The 23614-nt window shown below is 40.3% G+C and overlaps 4 protein-coding genes across 13 annotated transcripts in view; 1 reads left to right on the top strand and 3 right to left on the bottom strand.

Moving 5' to 3' along the window:
* Window positions 1-1015: 1015 nt before the first annotated feature.
* gja13.2 (gap junction protein alpha 13.2) lies at window positions 1016-3090 on the bottom strand. Of its 2 annotated transcripts, none has more exons than XM_037087540.1 (2): window positions 2949-3090; window positions 1016-2320 (listed from the first exon to the last, which is right to left on the bottom strand). In XM_037087540.1, the coding sequence occupies exon 2, from the start codon at window positions 2296-2298 to the stop codon at window positions 1438-1440; it is 861 nt and encodes a 286-aa protein (XP_036943435.1). In that variant the 5' UTR covers window positions 2299-2320; window positions 2949-3090; the 3' UTR covers window positions 1016-1437. The 2 variants fall into 2 exon arrangements, with proteins under 2 accessions (XP_036943435.1, XP_036943436.1); XM_037087541.1 differs by lacking the exon at window positions 2949-3090 and adding an exon at window positions 2891-2914.
* Window positions 3091-4535: 1445 nt separating this feature from the next.
* Window positions 4536-8696, bottom strand: gja11 (gap junction protein, alpha 11). Its single transcript, XM_037085445.1, has 4 exons — window positions 8542-8696; window positions 6760-6912; window positions 6355-6540; window positions 4536-5469 (listed from the first exon to the last, which is right to left on the bottom strand). Exons 2-4 carry the CDS (start codon window positions 6886-6888, stop codon window positions 4864-4866), a joined length of 921 nt encoding a protein of 306 aa, XP_036941340.1. The 5' UTR covers window positions 6889-6912; window positions 8542-8696; the 3' UTR covers window positions 4536-4863.
* A 913-nt stretch (window positions 8697-9609) lies between these two features.
* On the bottom strand, window positions 9610-16246 carry hsdl1 (hydroxysteroid dehydrogenase like 1). Its single transcript, XM_037086422.1, has 5 exons — window positions 15778-16246; window positions 14471-14916; window positions 14263-14346; window positions 11067-11225; window positions 9610-10955 (listed from the first exon to the last, which is right to left on the bottom strand). The coding sequence occupies exons 1-5, from the start codon at window positions 15995-15997 to the stop codon at window positions 10884-10886; spliced, it is 981 nt and encodes a 326-aa protein (XP_036942317.1). The 5' UTR covers window positions 15998-16246; the 3' UTR covers window positions 9610-10883.
* A 220-nt stretch (window positions 16247-16466) lies between these two features.
* The window catches only part of tbc1d32 (TBC1 domain family, member 32), an 84774-nt gene continuing 77626 nt past the window's right edge, over window positions 16467-23614 (top strand). For 3 of the 9 annotated variants that reach the window (XM_037086416.1, XM_037086421.1, XM_037086420.1), the window contains exons 1-12: window positions 16505-16607; window positions 17384-17546; window positions 17814-17975; window positions 18580-18757; window positions 19017-19088; window positions 19178-19297; window positions 19645-19723; window positions 20179-20282; window positions 20382-20443; window positions 20734-20884; window positions 21020-21079; window positions 22373-22472. In XM_037086416.1, coding sequence (XP_036942311.1) covers window positions 16559-16607; window positions 17384-17546; window positions 17814-17975; window positions 18580-18757; window positions 19017-19088; window positions 19178-19297; window positions 19645-19723; window positions 20179-20282; window positions 20382-20443; window positions 20734-20884; window positions 21020-21079; window positions 22373-22472 — 1300 coding nt within the window. In that variant the 5' untranslated portion in view covers window positions 16505-16558. Of the gene's footprint in view, window positions 16608-16636; window positions 16800-17383; window positions 17547-17813; window positions 17976-18579; window positions 18758-19016; window positions 19089-19177; window positions 19298-19644; window positions 19724-20178; window positions 20283-20381; window positions 20444-20733; window positions 20885-21019; window positions 21080-22372; window positions 22473-23614 lie in introns of those variants that run through there. The other 6 variants (XM_037086418.1, XM_037086417.1, XM_037086415.1 and 3 more) reach the window with 5 other exon arrangements.

Here is a 23614-nt window from a genome sequence, read left to right as displayed (position 1 = left end):
TTTTTTTTTTTTTTTTTGCTGCTGTTGTTCATGCTGTGTGATTTGAACCAAGTCTGAACAAATGGAGCAAATCTAATATTATAAGCTTCACAAAGCAGTGCTTTTGTTACAAGGATTTTGTATTGAATTGAAATATGTTAAGCACGTCCGCGTGAGTTTTATGGATGTTTTATTTGATCCTATTAATAAGTCACACATTGTTTGGGTTCCGTCCGTCTAATTTGTTCACATCATATGAATGTCCGTAACCTCATATGCACTGATTACTGATACTCTGAATTACCGTTGGTAGCTTTAATCTGTAAATCTGTACTGACCACTCCCTCGTCTGAAGATACAATGCACACTATTGGACAGTTTAAATGATTCATTGTTGAGTCACTCACTGTGATTAATCAGCAACCATTTTGATCATCCATTCATTGTTTTTAGGCAAAAAAAATATGAATGTCTTTGTTTATTTTGGACTATTGATCGGATTTTAAATTGTCTCCATGGGCTCTTGGAAGCTGTGATGAACACTTTTCACAATATGCTGACATCTTATAGACGCCCAGACTTTCCCCCCCGAGGGCCAGAAATCAAATGTATTGGTGCAAACGCCCACAGTATTGTATTGTACTGTACTGTCTTGTCTTGTGTTTTATTGTAGTGTGTTGTATTGTATTGTACTGTATTGTATTTTTAAGATGCATGATGATCCCACGTTCCCTAAATCGACTGACTCTTTGCACAGTGTCACTCTGCCCTCCATACATTATGAAAAACATGAATACTAAATAGTGATCCTGCACATTTAAAGACCACTGATACCTCTCAACATTTTTTATTATTTTTTTTAAACAAACCTGAACAAGATGGCAGACCACAGTTTGACCACTTTGGATTGGGATGCCCATTTAAGTTGAGAAAACCTTTACCCTAATTTAAGACTAATCAACAATAATGGTTGTCATTAATTACACCCTTATACTGTTTGATCCAAAAAATCATTAATATAGTCATGAAACAGTGATTTTCTTTCCAATTCTAACCATTTATTGAAAACAATATAGCATACAAAAATGTCTACCACATACAGTAGAAACACACGCTTCACCACAATTATCAACATCATTCATCAAAATTATGTCAAGTCTGAGATAAGGAACCTGTGAATAACTTATAAGATGCATTCAATAACTGGAAATAAAGACACAATTCTGCTTCCTTATAGATTCACAAATGAGTATCAAAGAACATAAATACGTCATCAATATTGCACGCTTTCCATTATTAGATTTCCAGTTGAAGCATACACAATACAGTAGAATTCCAAAGGGAAATAATATCACTTTACTACACGATGATACAACTTTTCTTTGATGCTCCGTCATGATTTGTACGCCGCATTGTAAGATCTGTTCAGTCTCTCAGATTTGCCTGGGGAGAAATCTTCTAATGGCCACTCAGGAGTCGTTTCTCATCTTTGGCGCCGTCCAGACTCCCACCGACACTGTGGCTGCTCTCCATCTCCATGTTCAGCTTGTTCTGCTTCAGCGAATCCTCTGTAGTCGGCCACCTGGCACCTAACAGGCTGGCAGGGTTTTCTGGTGACGTGACCTTGTGGGTGCGAGGCCTGGACCCACATCGGACCCTGGTACAGAGCAGGTAGAACATCTCGACGAAGTTGAGGACCAGGGAGATGCAGGCCACCACCAGCATGAAGATGATGAAGATGGTCTTCTCTGTGGGTCGGGACATGTAGCACTCCACGGTGAAGGGACAGGGCTTTTTAGAGCAGGGGAACATGGGGACCATCACGAAGCCGTACAGGTAGTACTGGCCTAAAATGAAGGCCCCCTCGATGATGATCTTGAACACGAGCTGGGTCAGGTAGCTCCCCAGCAGGTTCCCCTTGATCTTCACCTTTCCCTTTTCATCGGTGTATTTAGGCACTTTCAGCAGCCGGGTGCCACCTGGGCTCGCCAGCTGCTCCCTCATCTTGTTCTCCTTGTGGATGACATGCATGGCGTGGCCCAGGTAGACCAGCGTCGGCGTGGAGACAAAGATGATCTGGAGGACCCAGAAGCGAATGTGCGAAATGGGGAAGGTCCAATCATAGCAGACGTTCTCACAACCAGGTTGCTGAGTGTTACAGAGGAAACCCGACTGCTCGTCGCCCCAGACACTCTCCGCACCAGCACCCAGAACCATGATCCTGAACAGGAAGAGGACGCTCATCCAGATCTTCCCGATGACTGTGGAATGGGACTGGACCTTGTCCAGCAAGGTTGACAGGAATCCCCAGTCTCCCATATTTACAGGCAATGTAAGTGATCTGTGATAAAAAGATAAAAAAGGAAATACACTAAATTCATGCAAAAATCTTAAAAACACACATCATTAATCAACACATTAACCACGGCATAGTGTTCAATCAATATGCTGCTAAATTTAATTAAGCCACTAATGTTCTTGAATCTGGCTATAAGAGAAGTAATAGGATCTCAGACCTCAATGAACTCTGAGCAAGTTGGTCAGTATGAATCAGTTTCATCATCATTTTGAACAAAAAAAAAAAAAAAAAGACAACTCAATGGCATTATACTACTGAGACAGTAAAAGCAGATTGGTATCGAAATAAAACTGTTTTAAAAAAGTAAAGAAATAGCGTTTTCCATGGGTAAAACTTTTAAAAACATCTGTATGATACAATAAACAAATTAAACATTTGCTTGGGTAAAAAACTGAAAGTCGAGACATGAGAATCAATCTGATGCCATTATTAAGTTTACACAAAAGAGGCGACGTCAAACACCTTTTTCTTAAAAAAAAAAAAAAAAAAAAAAGTACATACGAGAGGAAGAAATGACTATAGATAATAACATTCACTCACAAAATACATTACCTAAATTTGTCAAATGGTCAGATATTTGAAGCAGAGAACAACGGTTGTTGCATCTTACCTGTTGACCTGGTCAGAAAGGACTGTCTGTGTCTGTCTGGTACAGATCACTAACTTAGAAGTTGGACCTTGGAGTAGTGGGTGAGGACAGCAGTACTGATCACATTACGCAACACACATCAGGCTTTAATGTCACGTTGTAACTGTCAGCAAAAGGGGCCAAAAAAAAGGTTGAAGACAGATTGAGAGGACAGGTGTGTAATAATTGACAGGTGTTCAGTATCACAATCTCTCTCTGCCAAATGGCCTTGAATGGTAGTCAAAAAAGACAGATAATAATAACAGTGTATTATCACGACAGCAAAGACTGATAAAACTACTGCTCAGAATTTAGTAGTCAGCATGTGTTTTGTGTGGTATGCTGAAAAAGTAGCTAATTAAGAAGTAGGCAGTCCAATCCATTGTGGTGGAACTTTTATGTTCAGATACATAATTTAAAGTTTGGTGTCCCGCATTGAGACAAAACATGCATTTTTATTTAGTTGAACTCACAATATCATTCACCTTCACCTACTTGATGTCCAGTCCTCAAAATGCACTACAAAAATACCAAAAAAAAGACCCACAAAGGCAGAGTTTAGGAAAAAAAAGTTTCCATCTCTGCCCAAAGTTTGATTAAATTAAATTAAATGATGAAATAATAATAATTTATATTTGAAATATTACTATGTCATTACTCTGTCATTAGGCTGAAAGTAGGAGCTGTCCCTATAAAACAAAGATTGAGTAAATCTAGCTGTAGACTTTGACATTTTGACATTTGCTTTTTGTCCGGGATAAACATTTGAGGTACCAACTATTAATAAGGGATCTGTACAGATGCTGGTGGGCAGAGCCATGCTAGCTTGTTTCTAGTCTCAGTCAAGTTAACTGTCTTCAGGCTGTCGCTTTAGATTTTCTGTCTCATTTACTTTGACTATACAGTACATAAAACTATTTATTAAAAAAAATACTAGGTCTGTTTGCTGTGTTTGTTAATATTTTCTTTTTCAGGTGAGAAATAAAATGTTTGCTGATGACAATCTCCTGGCTCCGGGTCTGGTGTCCATTCTGGCTCTACTTCCTTTCACCATTCCTTGATCTCGGCCTTAAGACCTCCTCCTCCCAGCAGTGCAAAGTTCCTGTGCTAACGGTTTACGCATCAAGTTTTGAGCTTCCGGTCTTGTCCAGGCAGTTAGCTAGCTCTCAGTCAACTGGGCTAACTAGCTAACAATAGCTACAGTTACCAGCAGTTCATGTTTACTTGTGCAACAGTAAGCAAGTCTTTAAATCCCAGAGAGCAAGCACTTGACAGCAGGTGCAAGGGTCGAGGTTATTGTGACCAAGGACCAACTGAAACTGCTTATGACCGCCATTTTTAAAAAACAGAGCTAGGGTAGTGTGTTCTGACCTGTCCACGAAAAAAATAAACAAAAGATTTTCTCTGTGGATGCCAAATCGAGGCAACAGTCGGCCAAGGACCGGTCATGTTTGGATGCCAGTGTAGGCACACAAAGCCAGGAGCAACACTCGTGAAACGTGGATGAACTTTGTCACAGTTGTTCGTAGCAGTGCTGGGAAATTGGAGACATCAATGAAAGCACCAATGTGAACCACAGTGTGAGAAGTTTATTGAATCAAAATTGCAACAACGTTATCTGAAATCCTTACAAAAAAGTACCCTTAGTAAAATCAATTACAAAAAACAAAACAAAACAGAATCTAAATTGATGGGTCTGTCAACTGCAGGAAGACATGGTTGGTTATTTTGGTCACATTTTGCCTGTGACTGAGTTGTGTTGACAGAAGCTGGTTACTCCCCTCCCATCTTCTTTATTTACTGCTCAAACACATCCCTTCCCACCCACAGCCAAAGGAACACAAATACGGGAACACAGGAAAATTGGTCAAGTACAACCTGTTACAGCCTCCACATGTCAGATGTGGACCTCCCCTATGTTGTTGTTCTCAGGCGATGCATTTTTAGCGGCGTCGTTGACCCCGCCTGTGACCCCGTTTACCCCCAGCTTTCGCCCGTGGAGCTCCAGCTCCAGGTTGACACAGTTCTGGATCATCTCGTCGCAGCCTTTGAAAGCTTTCCTGCCTGAAAGTGGCGGTGTCACTGGGGTCACGGTGTAGTCCTGCCTCCTCGCCATGCACTCCTTCACCGCTTTCACAATCAGATAGAACAGCTCAACCAGGCTGAGGACGAGGGAGACCACCGCCGCCACTAACATGAACCAGATGATGACCGACTTCTCTGTCGGCCTGGACAGGAAGCAGTCCACCTTGTGAGGGCAAGGTGAGCGGGAGCAGACGTAGCGAGTGTGGAGGGTGAAACCGTAAAGAAAGTACTGACCGACGATGAACAAGACTTCCAGGACAATCTTGGCCACAAGATGGAGGACGTAACTGCGGAGGAGAACGCCTCGGATGCTGATCTTGCCAGTGGTCTTGGTGTACTTGGGAACTTTGAAGGCTCTCCTCAGGAACAGACTGGCCTGGTCGTCCAACTCGGCCTGCTTCTTTATCCTCTCCTTCATCTTGGTAGAACACAAAAAAACACAGTTTGACATTTACAAAAAAACACGTGCAGATTGAAAAGTTGGAAGTAAATAAATTGAAAGATATTTTTCTAAACAAAGAAATCTGCATATGAATGTAGAATCTGTAGGCACGGGAACACGATTTGGGTTTTGGAAGTTTTTTTGGTGTCCGTTTGAAGTCTGTTTGTATTAGTACTGACTAAATATCCTGTTATCTTCAAACCTGACTTTCAAGTATTTATGAGATATAGACTCACTTGCTTCCACACTGTTTTGCCAAAACCCTTGTGTGTGGTGCCATCTCCCCCTTCTTGGAAGCGCCAGAAGTTGTATTTTTAGGCACATTTGCCCAAAAATATCCGCAAACTCTTTTCACAATCAGTACATCCTGCAGAAAGCTTCATCTTCTAAAAATGATTTTGTGAATCAATTTTTCTGTTGCCATCGGGACACTATTTGAAATCTCTTACACCATATGCAGTCTGTCCTTGGAATATTTTGTAGACGTTTTATTGATTTGATCAAACTATTTTTTTTTAACATCATCTGTTTTTTTAAATTCCACTGAGCAAACCATACGGTAAACACGTGAGCTGAAAATGAGAGAAAATAAATAATTCTCTGCGGGTTTGGTGCAGTGAGTGCCGCCACACTTTCAAAGGGGGAAATTCAGGTGTTGAGTCAGCAAGTAAAAAGTGTAGTACAGATAAACAGAAAAAGTGACTGAGCAGGAGTTTATGAAATAGGAGTAAAACAAAAATAACAGACCTAAAAACTGTACAAGAGCAATTAAACTTAACACGGCAGAATATAGTCACTCCTACAGGTGTGGCACGCCTGTCAAATGAAGCGTTTACCACTGCACCCACTGCAGCGACACACCTTCTTCTCAGCGTGGATCACGTGCAGGACGTGACCGAGGTAAAGCAGCTTGGGGGTGGCCACAGCGATAATCTGCAGGAACCAGAAGCGAACGTGAGAGATGGGGAAGGCGAGGTCGTAGCAGACGTTCTCGCAGCCCGGCTGCTGGGTGTTGCAGACAAAGTCGGATTGCTCATCGCCCCACACCTAGGAGAACATAGAAGAGATGACACATTATACTCAGACTTCAGAGAGTTTAAAGTTTAATCGGGACAGTATTTGACTTGTGTGTTGCATTCCTTGGAGTATTGAGACATTCCCAACCACAGTGATATTTTTCCAGCTACTCTTTAATTCTTGCACATTTTCCTCCCCGTACATGCTATGTACGTAAAATGGTTGTTTTGAATGTTGAACAGACCGGACCTTATCGGCGCCTGCGCTCAGGACCAGGATGCGGAAGACGAACAGCGTGGTGAGCCAGACCTTGCCGATCACCGTGGAGTGGGTCTGCACTTTATCCAGCAGGCGTGCCAGCACATCCCATTCACCCATTTCAGTCGCCAGTTGTCCTGCTTTCTGTATATTAAAGGAACAGTTCAAACCAAAATCAAAATTGATATTTTTCCTCTAACCTGCAGTGCCTTATATTCATTTGAATTTTTTTTGCTGTGAATTGCAGAGTTGTGGTGATATCAATCTTCTCTGGTATATAATGGAACTAGATGGCAGGACCCGGTTACTCAAGACGATCCACCGACGATCTTGTTAGAAGTTTCATTACGGAGGACGCCATCAGCGTTTACATCCTCAACACGAGCCTCTCTCCATGACTAGATGCTCGCTTTCCTCTGCACTGTTAAACTGGGTCAGCAGCCAAGGCATGACTTCCTAAAAAGCGACAGTGCTGTTGAGTTTTTAAGCCTCAGCACCTTTTGCCTAAAAGGTCAAAGGTCAAGGCCACTGTTACCTCATGGCGTTGTTACCCCATTATTGTGAACACGATATCTGAGAAACGCTTTAAGGGAATTTCTTCAAATTTGGTGCAATTGCCCACTTGAATTACAGGATGAACCGATAATTTTGTGCCCAAAGGTCAGAGGTCAGAGTCACTGTCACCTGACAGAAAGTCATTTTTATCCATGACTCAAAAATACATACAAAAATTTGAATAGATTTTAAAGTAATGTATAATTGTATATAACATATGCTGCCCATATTTACAAGCAGCTGCTCAGGAACAGAAGCTTGGATGGTGTGAGGAGGAGTAATGGCAGTATTTTTTAGTTTTTTTTTTTTTTTGCAGTTTGAGCTCCACAAGCCGAGTGCCATCGAGTCCCATTATAATTAGACATCTCAACCGCCCTTACCTCCATGGCTTGGCAACTCACACCATAACAACCTCGAGGGACGAGCACTACTGGTAACAGGAATATTATGCATTTTTCATTTTGCGGTAAACTGTCCCTTGATACAAAAAAAAATCCATTATGACCCTCAGTTTATTCTTTTGCAAGAAGTACAGTATATCCACTGTTATCGGTGGTTACACAGGGTGAAGCAGACATTGCAGGTGTGAAGTCAGAACAGACAGAGACTTTAACAAGGCTAAATTCTTTATCATTCCTCGTAGCCTTGTCAGTTTGTTGACAGAAGCAACGGCTGCTGATTACAAGTCTCCAAAACACACTTATCTGCTGAAAACCAAGACCGTAACCTTGCTCGACACCAACCATCGCAGTGAGCTCAGCCACTGAAGAAGTTTATGGTGTAAGCGTTCAAAAAAGTGAAATACCTGCAGTTTCTATAACATTACTGCTGCACAGAATTTATTGGTCTTACATAATTCTGTCATGAAGCTTTTTTGCCTTATATTATTTGACTTTGTTTTCTGTTGGTTTAGTGGGTACAGTCACATTTTTATTTCTCATTTTGGGTTGAGAATGTAATTATCTGCCATATCACTTCGTCGTTCAGCTTTTTGAGCCTTCAGCAATGGTTTGCATTCACGTGTCTGTGTACAAATGACAGATAAATCCTTTTTCAAACTTTGCATGGAACAAATATTGTATGACATCAACACATTTCAAATTATTCCATGAAAATGAATTCCCCCCCCACACACACACACTTTATTTACATTACAATCCCAGTAACCTTTTTTGATAGGAAAAAAATCAGATAGGATATTTTTGAAAATCGACTTACCAATTGAACTATTCCAAAGAGAAAAATTGGAGTACGAGGAGTGCGATGTCTCAGGAGGACGAGGATGGGAGAGAGTGAAGAAGCAGCAGCTCTTTTTATCGTTTCCTTTCACGTCACCGACCTTTTACTCCCAAAACATCGAGCCTGCAGCCTTCACATAGAGTGCGAGAGGTTGGAGGAGCCTTGTTTTCTTATTGATATTCTATTTCTGCAGCGATTTTGCCTAATTTGACAGTGGACAGTGGACAGGGCAGACTTCAAACCCACGACTTCTTGTTTCATGGACTGTCCTCAACTAAATCTTTCCCCCATCTGTATATACAGATGGGGGAAAAACTAAAGGGAAAAGGTGAATAAATTAGTGGGGAAACAAATGCAGGTGCTTCCACACAGGGCAAGAGAGATCTTTGAAAGGTTTGATGAAAGTGATGCGAGTCAAGCTTTTTCTACCTCCCGTTGCTTATTTGAACATTTTCTACAAGTGGACTGGCACGCAGCGCTTTTTGCGATTTGTGCGTCATCCGGTTCATTTGTCCTCACACTCTGTCGGATGTCATGGTTTGCACCCATCTGTAACTTCTGCATTGGAGACAACCAATGTGAGGGATTTAATTTCACAATATCCTGTTTCTATTAATCCCAGTCTTTTAATTTGTTTCCCGTATCTCTACTACTGTTGAGAATATACTATTTTTGCCATTGCTGAATGTCATTTTTCATTCTACTCCAGATGGTTTTAATCCTCCCAAAACATCTGTGTTTCACTCTGGACCTTGTGTGTACACAACAGGCTGCCCCTCGCACGTGTCCATGAGGTTTACAAACAGTATCTGACCCGGCTGATCTGAGGGGGGTCACAGGCTAAACTCTGGTGGCCGGGGTGGTGTCGGTTCACAGATGTAAATGATTTACACCGCCCTGACGTTTAAAGAGAAAAACATGGCCTTTGTGGCCTTCATATACTGTACACATACTGTATAAATGCTGGAACGTATGCAGCCAGTCAGATAAAGGACTAATCTTCCAAGGCACGCTTTGACATTTACGATGAAAAATGAACACAGGACAGCACGGGAATGAAGGAGTTTTATTGGTGTAATTATGCGCTTTGACAACACATATCGCATTTAAGTCAACATTTTGATATCCTGTAATTATGTTTAAGCAATAAACTCAACACAATATGTCTGAATCTGTTAACATTTTCTATATGAATAGTTCTTTTATAACAATATCCACACACACTAAATGTAGCTCAAATATACTGTAAGTTCTCAATCAAACTAAACATCACAATCTCAATCTTCAGCGCATTTCAAACTCACTCCTGGAGATGCTTAATCTTCATCCATATCCACCTAAAGCTATCACTCCTCACTCACCACCACACACTAATTTATTATTTTAAAGTATGATAACCCACTGGTAAGCTAAAGTTATATTCAGATTGCAGGAATAACTTCAGATGTATACTTGCTTTGGTCACAATGAAGAGTTCGAGTGCCCTTCTCAGCTTCAATTAACATGTTTCTGAGATCTGGATTGAGTGGTGTTATCGCAAAATGAATTCTGTGTTTCTTTATCAGTCCGTCTCCAACTTGGTTGGGTTTGGCTTTTGGCATGTGGTTCCTTGTAAGTGTGCCAACCAGGGGTGGTTAGTCATTGCCAGTAGAAGGCAGGTCTAACCGGAAAGAATTCATATCTCGGCACACATTAACAAAAGCAAAAAAAAAAAAGCTTTTTCATAGTAAGAGGTCTCAGAGGTCAAAAGTGAAAACATTTGAATTATTACCTGTAGTCATATTGATGTGTTTACTGAATTCCATATCTGCTATTATTGTGTTTATTTTGTGTTTTCAGACTGCATTATTATTGCTCTCTACTGAATCTCACCTGCACTTTACACTTTATACGTTTTCCAGTGTGCAACTTTTTTTGTTTTTAAATAAATAAAAAAATAAATTAATTGTACATTCAGTTTTGCATTTAACCAGGCCTTTCAGGTCCATGCTGGCCGCCCCTCTGGCTGATTTTTAAATCATTTCTTGTCCAACAGTTTAAAGGGTTGAAACAGATGTCACAGATCTGTCAGACCGTAGTCCGGTAACGCAGGAGTAACTTATCTGTAGTCAATATTTCAAGCAAATTCCACTGCAGCTTCTCTAGAAATTGATACCAAAGCAACGTAGGACAATCACATTGAACCACCAACCACAACAGAGCCTTTTTGAGTTGAACAAATTTAAACCAATGGCACAAGAAGTTACACTCCACACGACACCAGCAAACAAGAAGAGCCAGTGAATGGATTAAGTCTTGATGAATGGAGGTGAAGTGAGCTCTTAGCTTAAACTGATGAACACACGAGATCCAAGAACCCAAATCCACTCTGGAATACATCTCATCAGCCCATACTGTGAGGAAAAACAGCAGAGATTAACAGACCATCATCAGCGATACACTCCTGATCACAAAAATGTGATAATCTTAACGCAGTGTTACGACTTGATCTATTTTGTGCTGACCTGAAGTGTGTGAGGCCAGTAGCCGGTGGTCCTGTTGGAGACGCCCAGGGTGGAGATGGCATGGCGAGCGTAAACCTCCGGCTTTGGCGCGAACCAGCCTGGTTTTGATGAAACTGTCGATGATGATGATGATGATGGTTGTTGCTCACTTGAAGCTATCTGGTTACACAGACACACACACTGTATGTCAAGAACCGACAAGAATAACGGTAAAATGTGGGAACTCACTTTGAAGATATCCACACAGAGAGAAAAAGGACCCTTTGAAAAACATTTCCAGTAACTGTGAGCCTTGCTAGCATTCGCTCAATTTTTCATTTAAGTAAAAAAAACAAAACAAAACAAAACACAAAGGCAAATTTCCAGACGCCATACCAAGGTGAAACCTAAACCAAAAGCAAAGTTCTTAAATGTTGTTTATACGCACCCACCCGCCCGCCGGCGGGCGATTGCAGATAACTGACTGTTTTTTACAGTGCGCAGTGACGTATCTCGCTTCAACTTTCATCATTACGGACATACTATACGTCATTGGAAAGGGTAGAATCTCAGCAATTCATTCATCCAGTTGATTTTGCAGAAATCATGAGCACTAAACCATAAATCATTTATATTTACCAGCATGGTAAACGTGAGATACAAGAAACGCACGGCGACTCCCTACCTTTGACGCGGCCATAAAGCCGTAATATGTGTCCGATCCTCAATTATTTATATTCCAGTTGTCCGTAAGAATCCACTGATCAAAAGCATCAAAATGGTTTTTCATAAAATTATTCCAGGTTGTGAATATCGTCCTGTAAAGTCCATTTGTTTACCGTCTACCGACTTTGTTTGTCAAATAAAATCCAGACTTCGCCGGCCGTATGTTTATTTTCTCTAGTTCCTGTATTGTGTTGTTGGGTGTGCTTGTTTTCATCACTTTGCTGGCTACAAAACAAAAGTGTCCCCATCTTTTTCCGTTCAGTTTTCACCCCAGCACAGCCCGTGAAGTACATGGAGCGCTCCTTGTTTAAAGGGCCAATCGGCTTTGTTTACTGTTATTTGCCGCCTTAGTACGGGGATAGCGTTTTGGCTATCAACATGTCAATCACTCAGGCTTCTAGCCAATTATTTTACCTTTCCAACGATGGTAGGCGTGCCCAGGTCCGTTTTGTACGAGCTGAGGAATATTGCTGCGTCTGGCAGCTAGCGGGCTAACTTTGCGCAGCAGACGCACTCGCAGCGGACATTTAAATTTTAATGGACGGCAGTTTTCACAGTTTACAATGGCGAAATCCACAAAAAACACTAAATATGTCCGAGAAGAAGACCTGGAATGGATCATGGCATCATCTGATGAAACTGTAGACAGTGAGTAGGACTCTGAGAGAGAGGAGATGTTTGCTAAGGGCCTCGACGACATCTTAGATCGGTGAGTACCGTTATCATTGATGATGTTTGATTTATTTATTTAGCCATGAGTGAAATTTGAATGAAAGTTTGTGGGAAGGGGTTCTTATGCTTACAGTGAACAGTCCAGTATACATTAGCATTTCATAAATGACGCTAAATGTTTAGGGCCCCAGGGGCTAATTAGCCTAGCTAGCTAGCTAGCCTCAACTACTCAACCAAAGCTAGGTAATCCTTGTAATTCTGTTCTATGATGTAATTCTCTTTGAGCCTCTAATTCCTTTTTATTTAGATTTTTTTTTTATCAAGCTTGTAAACAAATTGAATTAGATCTTTTTCACTGACCGGACACTGGGAATATTCCCCCAATTCAATTATTCTGTTTATGTACGGTTACTTTCCTGATGTTTTTGTGTAATATGTAATATCATATATCTGTGTTTATTTATTTCCTATGTAAATAGCACCCTATTGAATTGCATTTATATATTTTTTCATTATATTTGGTAACATTTGTGCATTGCATGGTGTTTTGTAGGTCACAGTCTGAAGAAAGTGACGTGGATTGGGAGCCTGAAAGTGAGGCAGTCAGACGGCCAACCCCCTCTCCTGCTGAAGGCGGTCATCAGAAGTGCCAACGATCCTCCTCTGCATCCACCAGTGCTACCTCCCCCGCTGCGCACATACAGTATTAGTATATTGAAAGATAATAAAATCCTTGTTTGAAATTCACTTCAGTATGTCATTTTTGTATAATGGTTACTATTCTGTAGTGTCTTGTCGCATGACAATATCTCAATATGGCCACCTAGAAGTGTGTGGAAACCCCTCCGACCACCCATCAAATGAATGTGTGAAAAAATTATGTTTTGAATCATGGAGGAAGGCTTTATAGTCACCAAAATGCTTCAGTAATGTTTCCAGTGTCACAGAAGTGAGAAAAAGCATTTGGCACAATTTGGCCATTTGGAGACATTTTGGAGAGGTTTGTGGACGCCAGTGACACCACAAACTAAAAACTCCATAACTCCCATAAGGTTAGGCCTAGAAGTCTAAAATTTCATCCAGGTGTAGTTGACAAGATGTAGAAGGTATGTGGTATATTGCCATATGCCTTACCTAAAGCACATCTGAGTTATTGTTATTCAAAAATGACCTATTTTTTTCGAAGAAAAAAAAATGTTTTAGAGCCATGTTTGAACTGATGTCATTTAGGTTGTGTGTATGGTACATGCTGGGTAAGCACATTGTCAGAAACTAGAGGTTCCCAGCTTTCAAGTGAAGTATCATACATCCATCTGGGACTTGTAGTTGCTGTGTTATAAGCTTTTCCATTTGGGTATGCTAATTAGGCGAAAATTACCAACAAAGGTGGGTGCGAAGGGGTTAAGTACTACAAGCAGCGGAATGAGTATGGTAATTTCAGATTTTTTGTGCGACTGACACATATTCAAATTACGATGACATCATGTAGAAAAACAGACGCTGAAACCAGCAATGTTTGGCATTTTTTGCTTGAGAAATAACTTAAATAATTGACAAATTATCAGAATTTCAATTTGTTTTCTGGTAATCCATTAATTGATTAATTGCATAATTGCTGAGGCTTTAAAAATGCAACAAAGCCTATTTTCATGTCAAATGTTGTCTAAATTCAAGCAGTCATACAAGAACTTTATAAAAATGAAAAAGCCTGTAATTGTCTTGAAGTTATGCTAAACCAAGAACGATCTAATCACAGTATGAGTAAACAAGATCATGAATCTGATGAGCTTCTCATTAATGTTCATCTGCCAAAATCTACCTGGAAAGGAATCAGACTTTGGACAAAGATCCCTCTGCCACTGTATTCCATGTGAAGAGCTCTGGAGAAATGATCCAGGTAACCCTGAAGTATCAAGTGAAGAAAGGCAAACAGGATTATTGAGTGTGTGTGACAACAGACAATGGAGGGTAGAGATCTTGGTGTGTATGGATGGCAAGAGGCAGATACAGTGAGTGTTTTGTCTCACAGTGGCGGCGGTGAGTGTCACTCTTCCAGGGAGAGGTCTGCAGCAAGCACCAGATGATATATTGACCACAGCTCCCCTGCTGCGCTCCACCATCCCCGGCAGCACCAACCGGCTCATCAGAGTAGCAACCGCGACGTTCTTATTCACCAACTCCAACAGGCTCTGCTCGGGCATTTCAATCAGGCTCTGAGGGGAAGACAAAGCCTCGTCCACACAGTTCACCAGGAAGCCGATATCTTTACCCCTCAGGGCTTCTTTGATGGGCTTGCTGGCTGCCTGGTCCAAAGAGAAGTCAGCCAGGATAATGACGGTTTCCACTCCGTAGCTTTGGGAGAGGGACGCAGCGGTGTCTCTGACAGAGGCGTGGTCCTTAGAGACAAAGATGATGCTGATACCGTGCCTGGCCAGCTCCTCTGCATAGGCTTTGGCCACAGGCTCTGACGCACCTGACAGGAGAAAAGGACAATATTGAGGAATGAGGATATATCACGAGAGTCTGACAATGACCTCAAAGTTGACAATTTTTTATCAAGGTGCTATATAAATACTTGAAGGTATCACAATGCTCAACCCATGGAGGAATGCACGCAGCCCGTATTCAGAAATTGCATGTTCAAACGAGCTGTAAGGACTTCCATTAAGTTGTGAGGCCATGGTTGCAAAAACCACTAGCAGAGCTGATTGGGAAAACATGGTGGGTGGTGCATGCTCAGGCCTGTGAGAACTAACCAATCAGAGTGGACTGTGCTTTTAAAGGAGTTGGGCCTTTAAGAGACAGGGACTAGAACGGCATAAACGGCATATTGTAACATAAGGAATTTAAAGACATTCGCGGTCATATTTACGTTATTTATTTACTGTGACACTCAAATCTCAGTGCAGTGAGTCATATTTATGGTTGCAACAATGTTAATCTGCTTTATAGAGTAATCAATTTTATCTACAAAGTGTGAAAAAGTACACAAGAGCTCATTGTAATTTGTCGAAATAAAATGTTCAGATTTTTTGTTTTGGGAGACCAACAGTTGAATATCAAAAGATATTCAGTGTTACAATGACATCAAACCTCAAATTTGACAATCTGAAATTAGCACTTAAATGCTTAACTGGTTAAGTTCCGTGCATCCATTACCAAATTAATTGACGTTAAATATTTTTTTAGAATTATGAAAGCAACCCTAGTTTTGTAATGATGCCCAAACCACTTAAAGAAGTAAGGTTACTAAAATATAATGCGTGGACATGACTGTCATACGGCATGATGTACTCTGGTTGTTTCTGCTGGGATCCCCCTGCTGCATCCTTACCATAAATGACAGCCCAGTCTCCAAATCTCTGGGTCAGGCTCTTGGTCGGGATCATTCTTGGTAGGAAATGCACCCTGACCAGCGTGCAGCAGTCTCTCAGCAGGATTATGACCTTGCTGGCGGTATAAAGAGCCCCAACCAGGGCCAGGGTTTCAAAGTAAAAGCTGCATGACCGAGAAATTTCTCTGTACAAAAACTGAAAGCTGTCAACTGCCGCCATAGTCGAAACTACAGTCGCCGGTGCTAGCTTGTTAGCTAAAAGACTGCTTCAGTAGATTTAACGTTTTGCTTTCTAAAACGTAAAGTCAACTATTGAGTCAGGCGTCCTAACAGCATATGTCGCTTTTCCTACATAGTAATTATGTGATAATAGTAAGTATCAGGTTTGACAGACGTTTCCATCGGCAGAGATGTGACCAGTGTAGCACCCGAGCAAAACATTAAGTCACGTGACAGCGTGCTTGAGTTGTGATGCGTTCATAGATATTAAGAAAACCCGTCGGTAAGATTTTCAGCTCAAAAAAGTATTACTATACAGACGTTTCACAGTGGAAATTTATTGGACACGAACGACAGATTTGTCTTCTCTACTTTTATTGCCATATTTTACCTTTAGCTCTTTTCATGATCCATGTTTTACGTGTCAGTGGCTACATTTCCGACGTTTAGAAAGGCAGCGCTCAGTTCCTTTCGATCCCACAATGCACCGCAGTTCACGCTGAGTGACCGTTTCCATAGAGACGCAGCAACCGCTGTCAATTGCTCCTGAAATGATCTCTGGATGCAAAGGTTTTACAAGTCCAGAAACAAGGTGGCTGTTTTGAAATGCGGTACACACGATGTGTTTTATTTTGGATGTTTAGTCTGAGCAGCGTGACATTTTTGGTTTTCGTTCAGCAGCGGTTTTAGTACCCGTTTTACCAGTTTTGCCTTTAGCTAACGTTAGCTAGCTGTTTTACACTGGAGCATCTAGCTGCGTAAAGCTAACCAGAGGAAAGCAATGAACTGGTTTTGGCTCCTAGGTAAAGACATAAATATCACGTAGCCCTTTTGAGTGTATAGTATAGGTCTATTAATTGTTGCTGTTGAATTGTTATTTGTATATTTTAGAAGAAACAGCTGTGTATGATGTTCATCGTGAAATGCTCCATTTTCTCTATAGAAAACAGCTAGTGCTCCAGAGGGTTGTCACACCTGTCGGTGATGATTTGACCGACACGTAGCTGACTGACTCTGAAAAAGAATGCATAAAACTGCACCAACCAACCAAAACAGCATCGTTACAACCATGTGCTGATTAAAATGAATGCAGCACCTGATAGCTATGGATGTTTGAACTTTGCTTTTTCTGTGCTCACGCAACCAAGCTCTCATTTTATATTTGTTAGCGGGTAATGTTTTTATCTCCTACTTTTTTGTTAGATAAAGATACTGATCATTTTATAGTTTTTTTTAAATATTACGTTTATATTTACAATATGTTTTTAGATAACGCAAATACACATCGTCCTCTCTGAACGAAACTTTTCTGTCAAACCCTGGTGACTTGGCCCTTTACTACCATAAGCACATTTTAAACATAAACCAACCACTCTGTTCTATACAGCTGTAGACATGTCTCAGTTGTCAGTTGAAGACGAAGTGGAGTTGCAGTCTTTGCTTAAGCAGCTTCTAAGAAGCATCAACGACAGGATCTCAGGTGCTCCGTCAACCGAATGTGCTGAAGAAATCCTCCTTCATCTGGAAGAGACTGACAAGAACTTCCATAAGTAAGTCTGTCAGACTTGATCATTGGGGCAGTGTGCCCCCATAAAACCATCTAATGAAACACAAATTTTCGTTCAATTGGTCAGTGTCATCATTCATGGAAATGTGCTGGTGCTACCTTTTTTTTTTTTTTTTTAGTAGTAGGCTGTACTTGTTTAAGCTAAACCATAAGTTTATAAGCCGAGTTGCACATTTTTGTCATGTTGGTATGCAACAGTTTTAGAGATATATTAAACAATTGGTGTATTTCTTCAATGCTGTCTTTGCAGTTATGAGTTTGTCAAGTACCTCCGTCAGTATGTGGAGAGTACACTAGGGACTGTGGTGGAAGAAGAAACCAAAAGTTTGACCAAAGATGGACAACATGCAATAGGCTCAGGTCACGACACCTTGATCCACGCTGTGACCCGGAGGACCAGAGACTCGGATGAGTGAGTGTAGCTCAAAAGCAGCTATGAATTTTGTTTGTTCAGTTTTGTGTAAATGGTCATTTAAAGTAAGTTAGTACATTTTGTTCAACTTAAGTGTGCATTTATGTTAGTGTTCTTTTATTTTCAGGATATGGATAGCAACAGGGATTAATTATTTGTAACTTTGATTGTATTTTATACCTGACTTGTTTCTTTTCCCTTATGTTAAACTCCAAGTTTTCTAAAACTGTTTCACACCTTGTTCCTTAATGTTCTGTGATAAGAAGCTAGCAAATACTGTCCAATGACATTGATATAATTTTAGCTGTTGGCTGAGGCATATTTTATATTTTTCTATCCTGTATTTCCAAATTTGAAAGTTTTTGGTATGACCCCACATTGGGATTACAGACAGTTGGTATGGAATGTTTTATTTTACTTTACTAGGAAAGTCTTTGCAATACCAAAAACAACAGCAAACTTTCCCCCTAAAAAATAACAAAAATGTTGGATTTCTTTTGAATTACACACAGCATATAGTCACATAGCAGACAGTGACACATGAGTTATCATGCAGAGTTTTGGTGACATTAAGAATATACCTGTGAACTTGTTTCTGTGGCAGGTACCAGCATATGATGCAGACCTTGAAGAACACCATGATTCTGGTGGTGGAATCTTTAATCAACAAATTTGAGGAGGACCAGTTGAGGAAGGAGGAGATGCACAGAGAGAAGCAGCACAGTCAGTCCAACAGCCACTACAGTGACAACTGCTCTGACAGTGACTCCTCCTTTAACCAGGTCAGAGATACAGTACATAGACTCTGAAGGCAGTAAATGGTCATATTTAATTTGTTTATTACCTTTTTATATTCTTGTTGAAGACGTGTGTGAATGGCCAAGGTTGTGTCTCAATCTCCTATGATCCCTTCCATTACACTTAATGTTAATGCACACATGACCCCATCTGCTGTGCTGCCATCAGACAGAGAGCTCTTTTTAAATGTCAGTTTATGGTGGATTTTAATGTTCTTTGTTTCATCTCCATTTCCCTTTCCAGAGTTATGCATTCATCAGACAAGAGCAGCTGCAAGCTTTGGCCGAAAAACTTGACTCCAGCAGACCCAAAGAGGTAGAAAGGCTTACTTGCACATATGAAAACACTGTCATAGATTAAAATGTGCCAGTCATTCAGGTGAATTGATGTAACTCTGTGTGAAGGTGCGTTGGGAGGCTCTTCAGGCCCTCTGCTGTGCTCCTCCGTCTGATGTGCTGAGCTGTGAGAGCTGGAGCAGCCTGGGCAGGAACCTCTGTACAGCTCTGACTGATCTTGACCTCAGCGTGAGTCCCCGAGCAGCCTCTTCTACTCAGGAATCAGTGTCCCGCAAACTCACATTAAATTATGTGCAAAAAATGTAATAAAATTGTAATCTTAATGAATAATTTCAGGCTTTGTAATTAATAATAAAGAACACAAAATACTTTCAGTTATACACAATCCTGCCACACCAGCTTGATTTAGGAGAAAACAAGATAACACTGTAGTCCCCCATGATTTATTGTCTTATTTAACTCCCTCTCATCATACAGATCTTTTTTTTTATAATTTAAAATGTAGACATCGTAAAATGATTGTGTGTGGTGTGTTTATGCTGATATCTCACACTTCTCTACCTCAACTTCATCAGGATAATGTGCTGCAGTTCATTGCTAAAAGCTTTTCCTCCTCTCCACTGAATGTGACACGAGAGATCTACACCAGCTTGGGTAGGCCATTCATGTACAGCAGCTTCATGTTTGAACTAATCAAAGTAGTTTTTTCATAAATAAAACATTTTTAGGATTACTGTACCTCCTATTTATTTATAGCCTTGCATGAGGACAATACATGTTTCCCACTTATTGTTTGTATTATCTGGCCATCCAGATGCTGTAGCTTTGGTTTTATGTACAAAATTCATCAGATGTCAAACTTTCTGTTCCCACGCCAGTAAAGAAGAGGGGAATTTCACTAACATTATTGGAATAATCTTTTACTAAATAAAAAGTTCACAGGTCTCAATGTGAACAGTTTACATTATGATTAGATTAAGGTTTTGACTTAATTATTATTATTTTGTACATTGTAAATATATTGTGTACTGTTTATGCAGCATTAAGTATAGGAATACCTATATTGTCTTGAGTATTTGTAATATTTGTATTTTGCATTTAATGTGCAGCTAAAAGTGTGGAGTCAAGTTTTCAGTCTCACAAACTGAGCTTTCCGACTGGCTCATCTGCCGTCGACGTCAACAGACCTGAGATCAGTCGTCTTCTCAAACAGGTTTAGCATCTTTTTATTTTACGCTATTTAAAGTGTGTCACCAAACAAACACACTATAGTGCTCTCTGTCTATCTGTCTCTCCGTCCATCCTGCTTCAGATTCGATTGATGAACGACTTTCAAAAGGAGGTGACAACCTTTTGGATACGCCACCCTGAGAAGTGAGTTTTTTTTTAAAATACTGATATGTGGTCAGAGAAGGCAGGTCTCACCTCACGTGCTGTCTCAGATGCAGTTGACTTGATGATGACATTGATGGTTAGTATAAAGGATTTGTACAAGCACACAGCAGCTTATAACAACAAAGGATTCTAACTATTTATGTTTTACAAATGTGAATGCTGCTGTAGCTGATTGCCTCATGGTTTAGACCATTCCAACTCTATTTGACTTTTCTTTACTAGTTTACATTCAGTACATGTGTTTTGCTCTTCTTTCCTCCCTGCTCTAGGTATATGGAGGAAGTGATAGAGAGCACATTCTCCTTGCTGTCCCTCCATCATGAACATGCCTCAGCCTCACCTGGGACAGAGAAAGCACTTGAGCCCATTCACCTACTGGCCTTACTGGATATTAAAGCTACCTGGTTTAAAAAGTGGATGGTGTGTATCACAAATTAACAAATGCTTTTGATTTGTGTGGGTTCTGTGTTGCTTAATATTTCTTCCTCTCTTGTTCATGTTGTACTCCATCTCATCTATTCTATTGTTTATTTCTCGATCATCTCCCTCTCTCAGCATGGGTACTACAGCAGGACTGTGGTTCTCCGACTCCTGGAGAGAAAATACAAGTCTCTGGTAAGTGATTCACTCGTAATCAATATCTCTCACTAACTTCTTTGTACTTCTGAGAGGCCAGGCATCATAAAGTCACAACCAACTGAACAAGTATGAAAAGTGTCTCCTGAAGGAATTCAAACCCAGAATCTCATTTCATCAATGGAAATTGTTGCACTGTTGAGTAAATTCAGGAAAGACAAACCTCTACATGGGCTTGGGAAAGCTAGGAACACACTTGGTTATGCTTGCATGCCTGTAAAACTAAAAATGTCCAATGTCAGTTATTCAGAGTTGGATAATAACCTTATTCCAGTAGAGCAGTGATAAGTCGCAGTCAAAGATATATATATTTTTATAACAATTTTGATAAACCTTTAATAGTTTCAGTCATGTTCAAGCAAAACATTTGTTTGTTGTAGCTTCATGAATGGAAGGATTTGCAGGTTTTCTGTGTCATTTCTCACTGTAAGTGTTGTGTTTGGGTTTTGGACTGTTGGTTGGAAAAAATAAGCAATTTGAAATTGTTAGGAGAATTTTTTTTTTTTTTTACAATTTTGATTTCGACATTTTATAGACTAAATTACTAATCAGCAGATACATTTGAATGGTATTAATTATTAGCTGCAACCCCAATTCCCTGCATTTCGGGAAGCAGAATTTGCTTTTTGAGTTCCTGTCATACCTGTAGCAAGCTATTGCATTCAGAATACAAACAAGCATTGAGGGTGAGGTTTCCCCAAAATATTGGTTCCATTTAACAGATGCCTTCCTTCAGTAAAATACTTATTTTATGACGATTTATTTGCTATGTATTTGTGGGATATGTGTAAGTCACACAGCCAAACAGAGAAGAGGATTCTTTGAGACAAAGGGGCACAAGAGTTGAGTGTCACTTTGACGCTTTGATCGATTGTTTGATCCTAAACTTCCCTCTAAACTCTCACTCTGACTTTACAAAAGAGTACTGTGGAATCACCCCAGAAACTTTCTCTAAAGTAAACGTCAGTAACAGTTACAACACTATAAGCCCTAAATACTCTTGCATTGCAGCGCATAAAAACTCCCTCAGGTGCCCTGATTTAGATTAAGACGAATGGTTCTTGTCCTGAAGCTCTTCATTAAGAGGTTCAATAAGAAGAGGTTGCATTGACATTCCGAATGAATTTCCCAGTAAGCCTGATGATTTTGGCCTGCTCATAGCTGCATCCAAATTTGTCACAAGAGATTAGAAGTTGTCAGTTCACTCAGCCAGTCAGGGGTTTGCAGCAACGTCAATAACATGCACTAGTTTAATCCTTTAATTTCCATCAGATGGTGGCAGCCCTTCAGCAGTGCATCCACTATGGTGAATCCTGTGAGAGTTTCACAGATGAAACTGTTGATACCAGGTCAGCTGAGGTGCAGAACTCTGGTAAGCAGAACATCCCATAAAGTCCTAATTTTTACAACAGGTTTATGTACTCTCTCAGGCATATCTGAATACCAGTCTTCACTCCTTCTGGTAAACATCAGCACATTTGCAGTAATGCTGATTTAATGTGTCCCCCAAAAAATAATACACTCAATCTGAGCAACTGTGAAAGCTTAATGAGAAATTAATGCTTCATTTGAAGCCTGTGGGTGTTAAATGTATTTCACCTAGACTTTGCAGTCATCATTTATTCAGTTTTGTTAATGCTTACATGCTGCTTTTGCTGTCATTAAAACAGAGGAATGCAGAGAAAGTAGTGAGCAGTCGACAGAAGAAATGAAAATAATACAAGAAAAAACAAAAGAGAAAAGAGAAAAAGCGTTGTGGGTAATGGAGAGAACAATGAACACTCTGTCGAAGGGGAGACTAAATAAATTATGTTGATTGATGATCAGATCTCCAAAATTCTCAAAATTTTGGCCACATTTCTCATTTATCACTTTAAGGCCTCCCAGCGATTGTTTGTTTAAATTAGCAGAAATAGCTTTAATTGCTCTGTTCAAATACATGTGCACATTTAATTGTGATCATTCAATAAATGAGAGTGACTACAGTGGGTGATGGGGTGTGAGGGAATGTCTGTGTTATCTCTTATTAGCCAGCTGGCTCGCCGAGGCTGAACATTTTGACCTCGTCCTGCATGAGTGGAGATACGCAGACTCCAGTGTCACTGATACACTCATAAAAGAAGAGCTTTTGTGCCTTTTTTTGAGCTTCTGCACCCCTGAGGTGCTGCAAGGTTGTCACAAGCTTCTTTTTTCATTTTCAGTCTCTATTACAGAAGCTTTGGATAAGAAATGTCACATTCATAATGATTATAGGAATAGCATATTACAGTATTGAAAGGTAAAGTTCATTTGTTTGTTTTCCTGTCCAACTGAAATCGTAATGGTCATCATAGAAACTAATCCGTTCTTTAGCTTCCTCTTGAGGATGTTATTTTGGCCATGCATGCTACTTCAACCCCTGAATTTTGATCTATATTTGCAACACTTCAACGGTTTCATCCAATGAATTAGCCACTAGATTGAAAAATACATGTATTTCTGCAGCCCTGTACAATCAGCTTATTCTGAGCTTTT

Source organism: Acanthopagrus latus, chromosome 22 (assembly GCF_904848185.1).
Source record: "Acanthopagrus latus isolate v.2019 chromosome 22, fAcaLat1.1, whole genome shotgun sequence".
In the NCBI taxonomy this organism is placed as follows: domain Eukaryota; kingdom Metazoa; phylum Chordata; class Actinopteri; order Spariformes; family Sparidae; genus Acanthopagrus; species Acanthopagrus latus.
The sequence above is the reverse complement of the archived record's forward strand: the minus strand, read 5'-3'. Positions and strand labels throughout refer to the sequence as shown.

Bases quoted from the DNA above. Each gene is read 5' to 3' on its own strand.
- hsdl1 (XM_037086422.1), bottom strand. From the start codon at position 15,997: ATGGCGGCAGTTGACAGCTTTCAGTTTTTGTACAGAGAAATTTCTCGG. The intron at 14,917-15,777 runs GTAAGGATGCAG...TTCTCCTGTCAG, and splicing joins AGACTGGGCTGTCATTTATG to GTGCGTCAGAGCCTGTGGCC. The intron at 14,347-14,470 runs GTGAGACAAAAC...TTGATACTTCAG, and splicing joins TGACACTCACCGCCGCCACT to GGTTACCTGGATCATTTCTC.
- gja11 (XM_037085445.1), bottom strand. From the start codon at position 6,888: ATGGGTGAATGGGATGTGCTGGCACGCCTGCTGGATAAAGTGCAGACC. The intron at 6,541-6,759 runs GTCCGGTCTGTT...ATGTTCTCCTAG, and splicing joins TGAGCGCAGGCGCCGATAAG to GTGTGGGGCGATGAGCAATC. The intron at 5,470-6,354 runs GTGTGTCGCTGC...TGTTCTACCAAG, and splicing joins TGATCCACGCTGAGAAGAAG to ATGAAGGAGAGGATAAAGAA.
- gja13.2 (XM_037087540.1), bottom strand. From the start codon at position 2,298: ATGGGAGACTGGGGATTCCTGTCAACCTTGCTGGACAAGGTCCAGTCC.